The 17,209-nt window shown below is 38.5% G+C and overlaps 1 protein-coding gene and 1 long non-coding RNA gene across 3 annotated transcripts; one reads left to right on the top strand and one right to left on the bottom strand.

Annotated features, from left to right (window-relative positions):
* Positions 1–5,381: 5,381 nt before the first annotated feature.
* On the bottom strand, positions 5,382–10,670 carry LOC104899177 (nucleolin 2). Of its 2 annotated transcripts, none has more exons than XM_010686321.4 (10): positions 9,996–10,670; positions 9,845–9,896; positions 9,385–9,731; positions 9,129–9,182; positions 8,915–9,045; positions 7,299–7,893; positions 6,997–7,117; positions 6,868–6,914; positions 6,327–6,470; positions 5,382–5,869 (listed from the first exon to the last, which is right to left on the bottom strand). In XM_010686321.4, exons 1-10 carry the CDS (start codon positions 10,425–10,427, stop codon positions 5,612–5,614), a joined length of 2,181 nt encoding a protein of 726 aa, XP_010684623.2. In that variant the 5' UTR covers positions 10,428–10,670; the 3' UTR covers positions 5,382–5,611. The 2 variants fall into 2 exon arrangements, with proteins under 2 accessions (XP_010684623.2, XP_010684618.2); XM_010686316.4 differs by having other exon boundaries at positions 6,868–6,917; positions 9,996–10,669.
* Positions 5,856–6,701, top strand: LOC125497677 (uncharacterized). The gene is made up of 2 exons (XR_007274695.1): positions 5,856–5,993; positions 6,320–6,701. It is a non-coding gene; the product is annotated as an uncharacterized LOC125497677 (long non-coding RNA).
* Positions 10,671–17,209: the final 6,539 nt, after the last annotated feature.

Below are 17,209 nucleotides of genomic sequence, written 5' to 3'. Positions count from 1 at the left end.
AATCATCGACATATACAGCAATGATCGCGAATCCTGATTTAGATCGCTTAATGAAAACACAGGGACTGATTTGATTATTTTTGAATCCTTCTTTCAATAGGTATTCACTAAGACGATTATACCACATTCTTCCAGATTGTTTTAACCCATAGAGTGATTTTTCAATTTTATTGAAAACCTCTTTGGGCATCAATTTTCTGGTAGTTTTAGTCCTTCAGGAACTTTCATATATATATATATCTGTGTCAAGTGAGCCATACAAATATGCGGTCACTACATCCATCAATCTCATTTGCAATCCTTTCGAAACTGATAAACTTACCAGAAATCTTAGTGTAGTTGCATCGACTACTGGAGAATATGTCTCATCATAATCAATCCCTGGCATTTGCGAGAAGCCTTGGGCTACTAATCTTGCCTTATATCTAGTAACCTCATTTTTCTCATTTCGTTTTCTCACGAATACCCATTTGTACCCAACTGGTTTTACACCTTTTGGTATTTGGGTTATTTGACCGAATACTTCACGTTTTTCAAGTGATCTCAATTCTGCTTGAATTGCCTCTTTCCATTTTGGCCAATCTTTTCTACGGCGACATTCATCAACTGTATTTGGCTCTACATCATTTTCATCGTATGTCATTTCAACCGCTATCGAGTAAGCAAAAATTTCATTCAAGACAACATCTTTTCGATTCCATTGTCTCTTTGTAGAAACATAATTAATTGAAGTTTCATTGTTGTCTATGCTTTCATGTTCCTTTTCTTCTGGAACACGTTTTCTTCATTTTTGTTTCATTGCATCATGCTCGTTGGGAGATTTATATTAATTTCGTTCGTTGTCTCCCCTTGCCTTTTCATTTTTCTCGGTTTTAAATCTTTAGAACCGGGTGGTCTGCCACGTTTTCGACGTGCTATTGACTCATTTTCAATTGCCTTATTGTCATTAGGAATTTCAATCCGTTCCGGAGCATTTGCAGCAGGTACATGTGACTTTGTCACTTTCTTAGAATCTGTGAATGCATCTGGCAATTGGTTTGCAATACTTTGCAGATGAACAATTTTCTTGACTTCTTGTTCACATGAATTTGTTCTCGGGTCCAGAAACGACATTTGCGATGCGTTCCATGTAATTTCCGATTTTATATTTTGTGGGTCCACTTTCTCTCCCCCTAAGGATGGGAATACCGACTCATTAAAATGACAGTCGGCAAATCGAGCCGTAAATAGATCACCAGTTGTTGGCTCTAAATATTTGATAATTGATGGAGATTCAAATCCAACATATATTCCCATCCTTCTTTGTGGACCCATTTTAGTACGTTGGGGCGGAGCAATAGGTACATGTACAGCGCACCCAAAAATTCTCAAATGTGAGATATTCGGTTCTCGACCTGATACTAATTGTAATGGTGAGAATTTGTGATAGGCTGTCGGCCTTAATCTTATCAATGTTGCTGCATGTAATATAGCATGACCCCAAGTAGTAGATGGCAATTTTGACCTCATTATTAATGGTCTTGCAATTAATTGTAGTCTTTTGATTAATGATTCAGCAAGACCATTTTGTGTATGTACATGAGGTACAGGGTGCTCAACAATAATCCCAATAGACATGCAATAGTCATTAAATGTTTGGGATGTAAATTCCCCAGCATTGTCTAATCTTATTTTCTTTATTGTATGATCTGGGAATTGAGTTCTTAATCGAATTATTTGAGCCAAAAGTTTTGCAAATGCAACATTTCTGCTTGACAGAAGGCTCACATGTGACCATCGAGTAGAGGCATCAATTAATACCATGAAATAACGAAATGGTCCACATGCAGGATGAATAGGCCCACAAATATCTCCTTGAATTCTTTCTAAAAACATTGGAGATTCAGTGGCAATCTTATTTATAGATGGTCTGATTATCAATTTGCCAAGTGAGCATGCAGAGCATGTTAATTCATTTGACCGAGGAATTTTGACATTCTTTATAGAGTGTCCATTTGAGTTTTCAATGATTCTATGCATCATTCCTGTGCCGGGATGGCCTAATCGGTCATGCCATAGAGTAAATGATTTTCTATTATCTAACTTCTGGTTAGATATCATATTAATTTCAATCGGACGTATATCTATGCGATATAGTCCCGAGGAAATTGCTGGCAATTTTTCATAGATGTATTTCTTGCCGTATTCTCTGCCGTTAGGCATATGAATTCCTCTTTGTTCACTGTCATTGTTTCCAAATGGTAACCATTCTGACGTACATCTTTGAAACTTATGAGGTTCCTTCGAGATTTACTCGAATATAATGCGTCATTAATTATCAATTTTGTCCCATTTGGAAATATAATGCAAGCTTTTCCAGAGCCTTCAATTAGCTTGGCTGTCCCAGAAATTGTACTAACATTTGCTTGGAATATTGTAAGTTTTGAAAAATACTCTTTATTTTTCAATATGGTGTGTGTTGTCCCACTGTCCAGGAGACATTGTTCTTTGGTTCCAACTTCTGATGAATTCATATCTTCATAAATAATATATACGATGATCAGTATAAGATAAATACATATTTGAATACATGCAAGTGAATATTGAAGCAATTAAAATAAATTAAGCACATTAATGGATTGTGATCTAAACAAATTATTTTCAACTTCAGCATCATCCATAAAAAAATCTGAAACATCAAGGCTGGGCATGGATGTAGTGGCTTCATTAACAAAGTTTGCTTCAGCATTTTTTCCTTTGTTTTTTATTGAAGCTTGATATAGATCTACCAAATGTTTGGCAGTACGACATGTGCGGCCCAGTGCCCAGTCATGCCACATCTATGGCAAGTATCATTTCCTTTATAGGACGTCTGCCTCTGATTTCCAGATGATTGTCCCCAATTTTTATCAGAATGTTTAAAATTATTATTTCTTGGGGAAAATCGGCCTCTTCCACGTCCACGTCCACGTCCTCGGCCACGGTAATTACCACGTCCTCTCCCACGACCGTTGTAATTACCGCGTCCACCACTATGTATAGCATTTGCTTCTGGTGGATTAGAGCTTTCTATTGCATTTATCTCATGAGTGGCTGAAGACCCCGTAGGTCTAAGATTATGATTTTTCAGCAAAAGATCATTATTTTGTTCAGCCACAAGTAGTACTGAGATTAGCTCAGAGTACTTTTTGAAAGCTCTGAACCTGTATTGTTCTGCCAATATGATATTAGAGGCGTGGAAAGTGGAGAGCGTTTTGTTTATCATTTGCTCTTCTGTGATGGGATGATCACAATATCTTAACAATGATACAATTCTAAACAATGTTGAATTGTAATCACTGACGTTTTAAAATCCTGGAACCTCAGATTGGTCCAGTCATAATGTGCCTTTGGGAGAAGCACATTTTTGTGATGCCCATATCTTTCATTTAGGCTATCCCAAGTTCTTTTGGATCATCCACAAGTAGATATTCACTTTTTAAACTTTCATGTAAATGATGTCTTAGGAGGACTAAGGCTTTTGCCTTTTCTTGTACAGTCGCAATTTTAACTGATGCGGCTGTTGTAGTTGCATCCCCTTGTTGGGTTGTCACATCTTTAATTGTATGTTCCAGTCCTTGGGCCTTTAAATTCATTTGGGCGTCCACCGTCCATTCTAAAAACTTTTGCCCAGATAGATCTAGTATGTTAAATTGTCTTTTCACTAGATCTCCCATTCTTTTGACTACAAATAGGTAAATATTTGAAATTAGTAATGATGATAAATCACATATATATTATCTCCCCCTGATTTATATCATTATTATTATAGATAAATAATACAAACAAAAAAAACTAAAATAGCGTACAACTAATAAGAAGCAAAAAAAACAAAAAAACCAAAAATAGAAACAAAATACAACAAGTGAATAAAAAAAAAACTTCCTAAAATGCACTTAAAGACAAAAAAAATTGATATTCATGTGCATTTTTCGCCATTCTTCCGGGGGAAAATTTTTTTTGTATTTGATGATAATATCATTAATGCATGAGGAGGAAAAAGAAACCGGCTATAAGAAATAAGTAGAGTTTTATTTTCCTAAAATCCTCTTCAAAAGAGAAGATGAGGGTGGAGGACGGTTGTCGTGTGTTAAACATGGTGGCCGGAAGGTTGAGGAAGAAGAAAAAAAATTTGTGGGTTTAGAGAAAAAAAATCGGAAGAAGATAAGGGATATGTGGTGAAAATGGGGATGGTAATCCGCTTTTATAGAGGGTTATCCCTAACTGTGCAGTTCATATACAGTTAAACGCAATAAAATTCTAATATTGACAAATATATATTAGAGCATGCTAGTAAATTGGTAATATAATATATGTAACTATAAATGCAAAAAAGTAGAAGATTAGAGACAATAATATATAATAGTTTCTGAATGCTTGTTCCCTGCATACATACGACATATTATTGCACTATAAGAATAATAATGCTATCACTTCACTAGGCCGTCCATATAGGTGGCAATAAAAAAATTAACCTGTCCATATAGGCGGTTTAAGAGCAAAAATAAAATAATAACGTAAATAAAATGTCCTTGCCCTCCATGAAGGTGGCGTTAAAATTATTTGTTTTCTGCGTTAGTAGTATGGTGACGTTTACTACTAGTTTCTTCCTGTTCATCTCTATCTCTTTTATTACTGGCGGAGGTTGATTTTCAGCTGGTTGTATAGGAGGGTTATTATTGGTGTTGGGAACAGGGTTTGTGGGTTTTCTCTGGTATGGTATTTGTACCGTGTTACGGTTACTGGTCGGGGCTGTATTACAGTTCCCCTCGCTGGGTTGGTAGTGAATGGCACATTTTTCGCTCTATCCAAAAATAAACACCCGAGACAGAGACATTGTGTAAAACAATGTTAATCCCGTTACTTTGTTGATTCATGTTCGGATAGTAAAGAGTTGGACTTGGAGAAAAAAAATAAAACTCAAAACAGAATGGATGTAAAGATTTTAAAGATACTTTTTAATTTTTTTAGTAGAACTCTCGTGTTGATAACGTGTTCTGAGAAATATGGAGAGAGAAAAGCTATAAATATATCAGAGAGTGTATTGTATTCGTATTGGTGTAAAACTGATTTCTTACTCCGATATTTATAAGTAAAAATTCTACTGTTTACAATTACAGATTCAACATTTCTACGCGGAAAGAAAACTTTTCCTAACATGCATGTCAAGACATTCATTACACTCAAACAGTGGAATTTGCCATTCCACTATTTCTCAACAGTCTTATCATTTTGGTCTTAAGTTTAGCCTTAAAAACACTATATTTCCCATATCAACCACTTTTAATAGGCCAAATCAAGAGAGGTACAACAATAATGAGAGAGCGAGGGTATGTTACAGAATAAAAGCATGACAAGAAGCGTCAAGAGGGTAAAAGAACCAATAAATAAAGCAGAAACGTAAGCTCATTTACATGATCAATAGAGATGGCCAATAATGCACATGGAAAACACCACAGCCTTCGACTTCTAAGCCATGGCTCCCAAAAAAACAGAAGATTTTTCAAAGCCATTAATGACTAATTCCAACATTGAATATTTACCAGCCAACCAGTACGATAATGCCCTATAAAACTCAAACAAAAACAAGTGTTTATTCTCCTTGAGAAGATCTTCCCTGGAGCTTTAGTTGTTTCTTCACTGATCTAAATGCAGCAAATATTGTTTGGTGATCAACTATGTTTTCCCGAGTATCATAACCAGTTTTCACGGAAGAGGATCTGAGTATATCAAAAAGTGAGTTGCTATATGCTGCATCACCTACCATCTCTGTGTGTTGGGTACTCCATTTGGCTTGGGAGCTCACAAATTTAGTTGAACTACTTTTCTTCTCGTGACTTTCTCTCTGGCCCTGGATATATAGGTTAAATTTGAATAAGAGAAAAGTAAGTATATCAAAATGAAATCTAAGTGTATACGTCTCTGAACATATTTCATGACGGAAATCCCCAAGTTCATTTCATAGAAGACCAAAAGTAAGTTATTACTTTTTTGATTCTATAAAAGTATTTAAGAACTTTTATTAGCATAAAAAATTGCAATTTGTCAAATTTTGTTAAACATGCAGTCAATATAGTTGGGAAATGAAATACTTTGTCCGTTCTTAAATAAGTGAAATGATTCTCTTTTATGTGAGAAATGTTTCACTTATTTCAGAACTGGGGAAGTATAAATTAGTGATATGCAAATGAAGTTCATCTCACAGATGAATTTGGGGTAGGGAACTATAATGTGCAGTAGATTTCAACTGTAAAGTAAAATGGCAAATTGAAAATAGATGTTCGCTTATCAAACACTGCAGTATTTACCAAATTGGGGGACTCTTCAGGCAATGACATTGAACTCCTACTATTGCTGTCATCTCGTCCAAAGATAAAAGATCTTCCAGTGCTTGGTCCACGCCTATGGCTTGATGGCCCGGGATGGCAGGATGCTCGCTGCAGAAAGGAAGACTAGAATTCCAAAAGCAAAGCATCAAGTGAAGGAATGAATATATTTAAAGTATTTCAAGTTAATATAATACACTTGAGAAAGTATAGCATACAACAAGACAGATTAAGTTGCTTGAAAACTATTTCCATCTAACACTCCCTATCCAGCAGCTCATAAGGCTTTCACCTTCCTTTTGTCATTGTGAGTTAAGACATTTTAATCTTCCACAAATGTAATGTTATTATAGGTCATTGTTACATTTTTTTTATTATTATGTCATTTCTTACGAAAGTGGATGGAGGAAATGCAATCTTAATGACAAGCAAACAGATAGGTTTATGATCCACAGCTAAGATCACCACACAAAAATGATAATAAGAGAAAATAAAAGGAAACAGCTAAGATATCCATTATTACCTTTGAAGAGGTATAACTGGTCCCTTTGACGACAAGAGCATCAAAAACTGCTGAAATTAGAAAACAAAATACCAATAAGAAACAGAAGATAAGGTCTTATAAAGCACTAATTGATGGATTTGGCTTTACATGATGTTTTCGCTTTCTTCTTAGTTTCTGGAATGACATTGAGCTTTTTTATACGACCAAAAACTTCTCTAGATGTTTCGTCTCCTGCTGTAGACAAAAAATTTGACTGCTTTTCTACAGCCTAATAAACATACAAGAAATTATAAGTTTCCACACATTTATTGCATAGTCCAGGACAAGCACGGAGAGTTAGGAAGGTTCAAAAGCATAGGACCTTGAACCTTGGTTATCAGTCTAGTAATCAGTAATCAATCAAGTATTGAAACAAAAAACAGAAGAGAAGTTATGATCGTTTTATATACCACTTTCTGAAGTATATATTGCTTCGACAACCTGATTTCTGTTTCTTCATCACCCGATGATACATATCCGTCATCTTCATCTGTAAACATTTGTGGAATCATTTGCTTTAGCCTTTTTGTAGTTACACGAGATGAGGATACGTGATGGTCATCTCTATCATATTCATCTTCTTCATCTTCTATATCCTTTGTTGTGTCAACATCTTCTTTATCTCTTGTTGTGTCAGCGTCTTCATCATCAGAAACGGATGGTTCACTCTGCTTTACACCATAATGTAGCTTTTGCAAGAGCAAATTCGTTTCAGCTTCATCTTGTTGCTGACACCACTCTTGGTGCCGTTGGTTTCCCCTAAGACGATCAATTTGTTTCTCTGCAACATCAGTAGCAATGTAATCGCAATTTTCTTCCATGTCGGAACTATCTTCCTCATCTTTTTCTTGAATGTCCAAAAGATCATTATCACTATCATCTTCTTCAGCTTCTTCATCCAGAAATTTTTTTACTGGATCCTCAGTTGCAGGGGAACTTTCTCTAAGCAGGTGTTTTGGGTGGGGGTTAATATTCTCCTTGTCACTTCCTTCATCATTAGAAGAGCTAGAAAAGTAAACAAGTGTTAGAAAAACTATAAACCAAATGCTTAGGGACGTGTTTACACTGTCCTTAAGATATAATTAGCACCCATTCTAAATAGATTGCTATTGGGTTATGGCTAAGTTACCCCCAGGATTCACCCTAAATCAGTATTTACAAATGGAAGCAATCTCCATAATTAACTCTCCTATGAGCGTATTTATAAAAGAAGGATGCAACCAGAGAGGAATTCTGGAGAAAAATAATATATCTACTGATAGATATTAACTGCCTTTGGCAGATAAAATATCTATCTTATATGAAACAACACCATCTTCAAAAACACCAAAACAAAGACTACCTCGAACAGCAGGTACTTTTATAATACCAAAATCTAGCCTGGCACATCAAAACTAAGGCATTTGGTGACTTTACGGTAATAACTTTTCCATTTAGCAGACGTTTTTCAATTCCGTTTGGTTATCCTTTCACCTTTGTATCCTAGAGTTGAAAAAATATATTGGCCCTCCTAAAAGGAACTGGAATGAAAAACCTCAAATAGAAAATTAGCTATCAAGGCTCATCAAATGGAATTTTCAAGAAAAAGAATATAAGAAATGAGGTGGTTAGATCTAATCTCCTTGCATTATTTTAGCCCAAAGGTTGTAAAAATTCAAGATCTGTACATATTAAGTGAAGGATGGGAGAAAACCAAGAATTTGCTGTCATGGTAATCAACAAGTTGGAAATTAATGCATAATCAAACACTCCAAAGCAATGATATGATACAACTTTATCATAAAACAAGGTATACTATGAGCATGGTACACTCGAGGTTATTTTTTGCTCATTGCTCATTTGAAACCTTCAAATGAGCAAAATTTGTACAATAGAGAGAGCTCCAAATTTTAAAAAAAAAGCCTTGGGTGTACAATGAATGCTCTCAATGCTCATGATATGATTATTCTTGTCGCGTTAATATGAAGCAATTTGTAAATATAAAAAAGAAAAGAAAAAAAAGGAAGGAGAGTCACAAGGCAATTACATGTCATCGGCAAAAGCAGAATCAATTTCCAAATTCAGCGATGGTGCCGATGGAGCTATATCTTCAGCAGGACAGCTAAAGTCATTCAACTCGTCACCTTGTGAATCACTCCTCATATCCAAAAACAGGTCCTGCAGATTGTATATTCATAGCACACAACTTCAAGATTGATCAGAAACAGAAAGGTGTAGTACTAGTAGGTTAGATATGAAACCTGGGTGTCGTTGATTGGAGCTCTAAACGACTGTGTTATATCGTCCACCAAAGGCTGCATCAGATCACAAAGACGCAATCTTAACAGCCCGCACCCAACAAAACTTATACTCAATCACTGAACAAATGCCATAACATAACACCCTTATTACAACATGAAGATCTGAAAGTTAAACTTCTAATAAGAAACACTCTATGAGTTATTGGCCTATGACTATTGGTCGAATAACACTTAGATTGAATCATGATTCACTTACATTGTTATTGGTAATTTGCTTATCTTCAGTTGTCCATTTTAAGGGTGCAGCATTTCCCTGATCTTTATCAAAAACTCCATCTTCCTCTATTTGGTCTTTATCACCAACTCCATCTTTCTTTATCTGATCTTTTAAAACAACTGAATCTTCACTCGCGTGAACTTTATCGGCAACTCCATCATCACTTGCCTGATCTTTTGCGAAAACTCCATCAATTGCTTGATCTTTTTCAGTGAAAACTAACCGCTTTTTCGACAACTCCATCTTCCTTTGCCTGATCTTTTCCAATACTGAAGATATGGATTTCTCAACCATCGGCACAGACTTGAAACCCACGTTTTTCCTCTCTACATAAATGATGAAACAAAAAGAATCCAATTTACAACCAAATTAACGCATAATAGCCAAGGATTAAGTTCAAATTCAAGCGCTTCTTCTAGTATAAACTAAATGAAATCACCTCTCATCACCCTCTGAAAATCAGCAAGCTGGGCTTGATGTGCTTTTCTCTCCTGAAATAATTAAATTTAAAGGGCCGTGTAATCAATGTAAATGACCATGAAAATGACAAAAGAAAAGCAATTCAAAAATCAAATAACAGCTATTCTTACTTTGTTTTGAGTGCGATTCGAAGTTGCCTTTTTTCCTTTGCTCGTCTTCTCGATCTTCTCTCTGTCTGTATTAATTCTTCTCTTCTTATCTTCATTACCCTGAGACGTTGCCCCATTTCGCCTTTTTTTCCCCTTGTTATTATTCTGGTTAGTCCCGTACTCAAAATCCGTTTTATCCTCAGACAACCCACATTCATTATCATCAAATTCTAGAACCCTTTTGGCTTTATACTGATGTGCATCCTCAAATAAAGGATCTAAACCATCTGATGCGTTCTCTCTCTCTAACTCATCAGCTTCAATGGAGGTTTGGAAGTCCATCTCCATCGAGTTGTCCTTTCTTAACCGGTTTGGTTCCGAACGATGATTCGTTGGTGAGTGATTTTCCGACTGGGAAACAATTAATCCATCGAACTCAGCTTCAGTTTCCATTTCTTGGAGAAGGTAGGGAGTATGGAGAGTATAGGGGAGACTGGAGAGGTAGGGGGTCTGAACTCTGAACTCTGAACTCGAAGAGCCGAGATAGTGTTGTTTGCTTTAGGAAAGTCGTAGATAGTAGAAATGGAGGGAGAAAACTGAAATTTTTGTAGGGTTTGGCAAATTTTCGATTTTGAAATTTCGATCTATGCGCCAAACAAAGTTATTTAAGAGTGATGGCAAGGTGCACATTTTACTTGGCGCCTAAAAGAATTGGTGCGAACATCGCGCCTTTAAATATTGTTTGTTTCATATTTTGATGACTAAGGCTATGTTTGGCAAAATCTGACTGAAATGGAGCTGAAACTGATAAGGTGGCTGAAACTCATTAGGTAGTAGCTGAAATTGTTAAGGTGCTGAAAGTGATGAGCTAGCTGATTGCATAACCTGTTTGGTAATATTATTTATGATTGTAGCTGAAATATCTTTTTAGACTTAAAAACAAAAAAAGAAAATATATATTTTTAGGCTTAAAAAGATAACAAGAAAATAATAATAATAAAAAAATTTCAGCACCTAATCTCAGAAGCTATATTTTACTCCAACTCAATTTCAATCAAATTTTAAAAAACCTAGCCTCCCCTCTCCTTTTTCTCTCTCTAAAACCCTAGCCTCCCTTACCCCTTCTTCATCAATTAGGGGGCTGTCATAGATGTTTTCATCCATGGTAAGCCCCTTTTTCCCTTTTATTTTCAGTTTTTAGTTCATTTTCTTGTTTTGTTTAATAAATTAGTATCTCTTTATGAGATTTTCTCAAACCCTTTTATGGGGTTTTTAGTTTCTGTTTTGGAAATCTCCTTCCCCCCTATGGGAGTTGTGAGTATGGTTCTTTTGTTTTTAGGTATGAGAAATTATTCTCATTTGTTGAAGTTCGAGACTCAACATGAAGAATTAGGGTTTCACAACTTCTGTAAAATTATGGAAGACTATTGGAGTACGTTCATCCCAAAATTTTCGCATCTGCAGATCGTATGCCGAACCAGAGCGAACTCACAGATTGCATTGCTTCAGATGAAGATTTTTATTAAGGCAAAATTAAGTCATGCGATATTTACATTTCTAGGGTGATATGTATTTCTATTAGAATTTTATGTTTTTCAGAAATGACTTGTAAGTGCCGTTTGGCGAAATATTAATGAAATCCCTTTTCTTTCAAAAAAAAAAAAAATTTCAATCAAATTTTAGACTTAAATTTTATTTAAGTTCCTCCACCAAACACCACTAATCATATAAGGTGACTTAAAATTGTAGCACCTTATCATTTAAGTCACCTGAAATGCTTCCCCAAACAGAGCCTAAGGTTATGTTTAGTTCACCTGAAATTTTCTAATCTGAACTTATCTGATCTGTAACGTAGTATGAAACTAGTAAACTAATACAACAACTCCCAACTTCAGATTCTTAATTTGGAGACTTGTGCAACAATGATTGGCTCGGATCCCGGTACAAACTTCTGACCAACAACCTGCAAAAAGGGACCCATCCTGGAGGTTTGGGTGGTATTTCCCCCTCCGATGCTTAAGTCAGATATCAGGGATATGAAGGAACTTTTAGAGAGAGAAAGTAGAGAGAGAGGGAGAATTTATGGCAGAATAACGATACCATGCTCTGAAAAACGTACTTTTCCCCTGATTTCAAGGACTATTTATATTGTTTGAAATGACTGCTGTACCTTAATGTCACCCTAATTTGGGAGCATCTGATTGGCTGAGCAATAATATCAGGACACGTGGCAAGTGCTGATTGGTCAATACATTTTACCTTTTAGCTGAATGAGGCTTTACTTTATTGGGCCTAAGTACAATTTCAGGGCCACAAGGGAGCTTTTCAGTACACCTTTTCTTCAGAAAAGTGTACTTTAGCCCAAAGAACCTACAGGCCTTTGTACTTTTCTTTGCATAAGCAAATGCCACATGTAGGGCTGAAATAGTGCCATGTGTTATAAGAGTAGCCGTTGATTTTTAGGCTACAACATTTGCCCCTTAAAAGAGGGAGCTACTTATTAAGTGCCAAGACGGTTGATCTTCCTCTTTTAACCGACCTGGAACTGCCATCTTCTTTTTCAAAAAAGAGATGTCATTTTGCCGGTCTCCACAGGTCAACCCTTAAGGGCAACGGTTAATTTTACCGGATGAGGGAGTCATTTTCACCCTTCTATAAATATGTGACCTTATCGTTTCTGGAATCATTTTAACATTGCTGAGAAATTTTTTAGAGAGAGAGACTCTGCAATTTTTACTGAGCGTTTTAGAGAGAGAATTTACTCCCGTCCAAGCTCTTGCAAACTGCTACTCCGCTCGTCCGAGATTTCAACTCGTCTTTGACATTCGTCCGAGCGTTCATCTACAGGTATTTCTTCATTCATTTCCTTTATATTTTCAAGCATATTTTAAGAAAATGGATTCGTCCTCTTCATCGAACAATCCCGGCCGCTCAAGGGTTGGTGCTAACCCTAGAACATAGGGCCTGACTTCCTCGGCATCTTCTAGAGTTGAACCTATCTTGGCCGGACATGCATTCTTTTTCTTTAGCCATGGACGGCATAGTCAGACGACCAAGTCTTTACCTGTGCAGGGTAATCTGGCGCGCGTCAAGCAGACGGCTCGTATCAGAAGAGGGGTTAACATGCCGGCCTCTAGCTCAGAAAAGGAGGCATCAACTGGACGGATTCCCGCTGACGGAGAGCGAGAAGTTCAGAGCGCTCGTCCTGCCAACCCAAGCCCGTCTCCTGAACTCGTCCAGGAGGAATCTGATGTTCAGGGCTCTCCAGGGCCTAACCCGTCAAATCCAAGAGCGGCCTCTGATGAGTCGAATGAGGCCGAAACCTCTTCTGCCGCCGCTAGCGACTCAGACGAACCATCCACCACCTCTTCTGAGATAAGGCGGCGCCTTGGCCCCTTGTCTGACCCTAGATACATCCTGGCCGAAAGTGGCTGGCTAGGACGAGTAGGTCGCCATCTTGACCATCTTTCTTCAGCCATATCCATGCCGGGGTATAGGTTTCTTCTTCCTGGCCGGGAGGACACTATACTTAGTGCTCCTGCTGGCCATTCGCTGTCTATCGTCTGGCCTTAGATGCCGGACTGCGTTTTCCTCTTCATCCCTTTATCACTCGACTTCTTTATTACTACAACATAGGACTTAATCAGCTTGCCCCAAATTCATGGCAAAACATCCTAACTTTCATAGTCGTCTGTGAGTTTAAGGGCGTCGATCCGTCCATGGCGGCTTTCTCACAAATGCACTATGTCTCCAAGGTTCCCAAAACTGTTAATGGGGTGGGTTAGCGTTTGCAATTGGCAAGGCTACATGACGTCTTGGGACAAGACGTCCAAGATGCATGCTTGGAAGGCCGAGTTCTTGTTCGTCCAAGCTCCGAACGAGGCGATAGCCAGACGGTATCGCTTTACCAGCCGGAGCGCTACCAATACTGGACGAACAACGTCCTTTCTGGAGCTGGAGAACAGCTCGGCTGAGGAGTTGATGGAATATTTTAAGGTCTCAGAGTATTCCATCAATGACATCTCCTTCAAGGGTCCGTCCAACTGGATACCTTTCAAGGTGATGTTTTACAGCGACGATTTCTTGGTCGCGGCCGGTTTGAGGTCGGCCGCGGATAGAGGTATACCCTTCGATAAACTCTAAGTAAACCCCTTCGTCCTAAGTTTGAGAATTTCACCATGCTTTCTTTTCTCATGCAGATTCGGCCAAGGCGAAACTAAAAAAGTCTTGGAAGGGAGATATGAGTGCGTCCAAGTTCACCGACTCCCTCTGGAAAGAATTCAGCAAGACTGGTGCTGAAAAAAGAACAGATACGCTGGTACAGTCTCTTTTTCTCTTTTTTTTTTTTTTTTTGACGAATTACCTTTTCGAAGAAATAGAACGTCCTACATGCCTTAGGACGAGCTCCTGCTTCAAGGAGCAGAGCGTCCTAGGCTATCCTTGGACGGTTTCCTTCTGCCAAAGGCAGACCGTCCTAGATGCCTTAGGATGAGCTCCTGCTTCAAGGAGTAGAGCGTCCTAGATTATCTTTGGATGGTTTCCTTCTGCCAAAGGCAGACCGTCTTATGATTCTTTTTTGGACGAGCTTCTTCGCCAATTTCCTTGAACTTGCCTCAGTTTTCTTTTTTACTTGACGAGCGCCTCCTTTAAGCGTGCCCCGTCCAAGAGAAATAAAATATCCCTTGCCGCTTTCCTTATTAACTTTGCTTTGTGTTTCAGAAAAATGCCCCAACGTCCAAAGTCTGGCGGATAAAGCGGCATCTAAGAAGAGGCCAGCCGGAACTGGCGACGCTCCTCCACCCAAAAAGTCCAAAGGCTTCACGGCCAAGAAGAAGAAGCCTTCTCGGCCGATTCCCAAAGTCGAGATTGTCAGCCCGACCGAGGATGATCCTCCAGTCGTTGAGGAGAGGGCTTTGGTTACCTACACCGGCCCTATCGATCAATCTGAGCAACCTGAGACAGTTGCTCCCGTGGACGGATCCGAGGTTAAACCTTCTCATCCGGACCCGGCTTTGGACGGGTCTGCCTTCATTGGACCAGTCGCCAAACTGGTAGGGCAGATGCCGGAGGCTTTTAGGACGGCCTCCCGTTCTTCTGGTGAGTCCTATTACTCAAATATAGTTAGAACACTGCGGATTGGCGGGCGTCCGATGAGTCCGTCCAACAAACAGGCCGTGGTTATTCCAATCAGAAATATTGACGAGTCTAATCTTTCAGATAAAGGGAAGGGACCAGCTCTTGACGGTTCTCCCATCCTTTCAGACGATGACTCTTCTGCTGCTTTTGGGAAGATGTCATCGACTGATCGTGAAAAGCTCAAGCTGGAGCTTTTCAAATGTTTCCCTGAACCCTACATCAAGGGGTTGCGGGGAGCATCATCAGGACATGTAGACTACATGTCTCAACTTGCTGCCGATGTACACCTTTATTTCTCTTTGGACGCTTGTCTTTTCTACTTGTTAGATTTTTATGTTTGTACAACCGTCCTAACACATCGTCTTCTTTTTCCTTTTTTTTCAGCTCTTTACTCGCAGCATGATAACTGAGGACTGTGCGAGAGCGCTTAGAAAAGAAAACAAGCAGCTCGTCTAGGATGTGACCAAGGTCGCGGACCATGCTTAGTATTCTATGGCCGAGCAAGAAATGCTGCACCAGCAATCCAAGCTGGCTTGGGAAATGCGGTCAGCTGAGCTAGAGTCCCAAAGCAAAGCCTACCTCCTTCGGCTGACGGAGCTGTTGGACGAGAAGGCTGCCTTGGAACGCTCTTTCAAGGACGAGAGAAACTCGGCCATGCTGATGGCCGCGAATTTTTTCAAAGAAAATCTCGTCCTTAGGGTAAAAAACCAAGCCTTAAGAGCCAAAGTCATGGCCACAGTGAAAGCGGCCAATGAGGCCATGAATACAATCATCGATACCTCAAAAGACTGGGCCGTGCAGGCCTTTGGAATGATGGCCGGGAGGAGGATATCCCCAGGTATGCTCGCCGGCTAGAATTTTAAGAAAGCCTGCACAGAGCCAACATCAAAGGGGAGGAACCCCCCGTCTTCCAAGAGTCTTCCGAAGATGAAGAAGAAGAAGATGATGTTGAGGCCCAGGACGAAGGGAACAATGCCCCTCCTGACGCTTAGTTTCTTCATTTTCAATTTTGGCCGCAGGCCACTTGTAATATTTTTTTTTTTGTACTTTTGCTTTAGAATAGGTTGTAATCTAGTTTTTAGATGAGCTTGTAATCCTTTCTTCTATCTATGAAAAGTTATCTTTTTCAATCTCCAATGCTTTATACTTTAATGCAAAAGACGCCTTGTTTCGTGATTGAATATTTATGCCAAGTACAAAAGCAATTCGTCTTAACATACTTCAGACGATCCATCAGCTCCTTTGGCCGAGTGAATTAAGGCATTTATCAATTGCCTAGGCTTTAATGCTCAAGTATGAAAGCAATTCGTCATAACCTACTTCGTCTGAACCATTAATCCATCATAACCTACTTCGTCTGAACCAATAGCTCTTTTCTGGACGAGTAGGATTCAGGACGTGCAAAAACTTGTGAGTTTAAAAACTGCTAAGTTAATAACTAGTTCGGCCTGAATCTGGATAATCATTCGTCATTGGACAAAGACTTAGTCATCTTTAAATTATGCCCCTATATATATGCCCCGCTTCTTGGACGAGGAGGTTTTGATAACCTTCCTATGTTCAAGAAGGAGAAAAGGCCATAATTTCTAAATAACTTGGACGTTTTTATGAGGGTGCATGATTGCAACCCGTCCATCTTTGTTAAATTATGAAATAACTTGTTCCTTTACTAAGGTTGTTATTTCTAAGTTTTTGGCTTTTGAACGGAAGGTAGGATACCTTTAATAAGGCGTCCTAATTCCAGCCGACCTTGTTTAGGAGATGTTTAACTCTTTAAGTAAACAAGCGGCCAATTTTATGTAATTATCCATCTTAGGATGATAACATGTTCAGCCGATCTCCTAATGGAAGGTGTATTTATTTGTTGCTCTGTTGTATTAGTTAGCTTTGGACGATAGTATTTAACTTAAGCAAATAAACCAAACAGAGAGTCATAGAGAAGTAGAGCTGTATTATATGAATTTTGCTTGACGGATAGTCAAGGTACATGTATACATTCTACTTTTTTCATTGTAATGCATTGAGAGTTGATTACAATTTGTCAAGATGCCCTAAACAAAGTATTTCTTCAAAGTATCAGAATTCCACGTCCTAGGAAT

This window comes from Beta vulgaris, chromosome 1, assembly GCF_026745355.1.
Source record: "Beta vulgaris subsp. vulgaris cultivar EL10 chromosome 1, EL10.2, whole genome shotgun sequence".
NCBI classification, from domain to species: Eukaryota; Viridiplantae; Streptophyta; class Magnoliopsida; order Caryophyllales; family Amaranthaceae; genus Beta; species Beta vulgaris.
This window is presented reverse-complemented; position numbering and strand designations above follow the sequence as displayed.

Excerpts from the sequence above, each read along its gene's own strand:
- LOC104899177 (XM_010686316.4), bottom strand. The coding sequence starts at position 10,427 with ATGGAAACTGAAGCTGAGTTCGATGGATTAATTGTTTCCCAGTCGGAA. Across the intron at positions 9,897-9,995 it reads CGAATCGCACTCAAAACAAA|GAGAGAAAAGCACATCAAGC; the intron begins GTAAGAATAGCT and ends TAATTATTTCAG. Across the intron at positions 7,118-7,298 it reads AATATATACTTCAGAAAGTG|GCTGTAGAAAAGCAGTCAAA; the intron begins GTATATAAAACG and ends TATGTTTATTAG.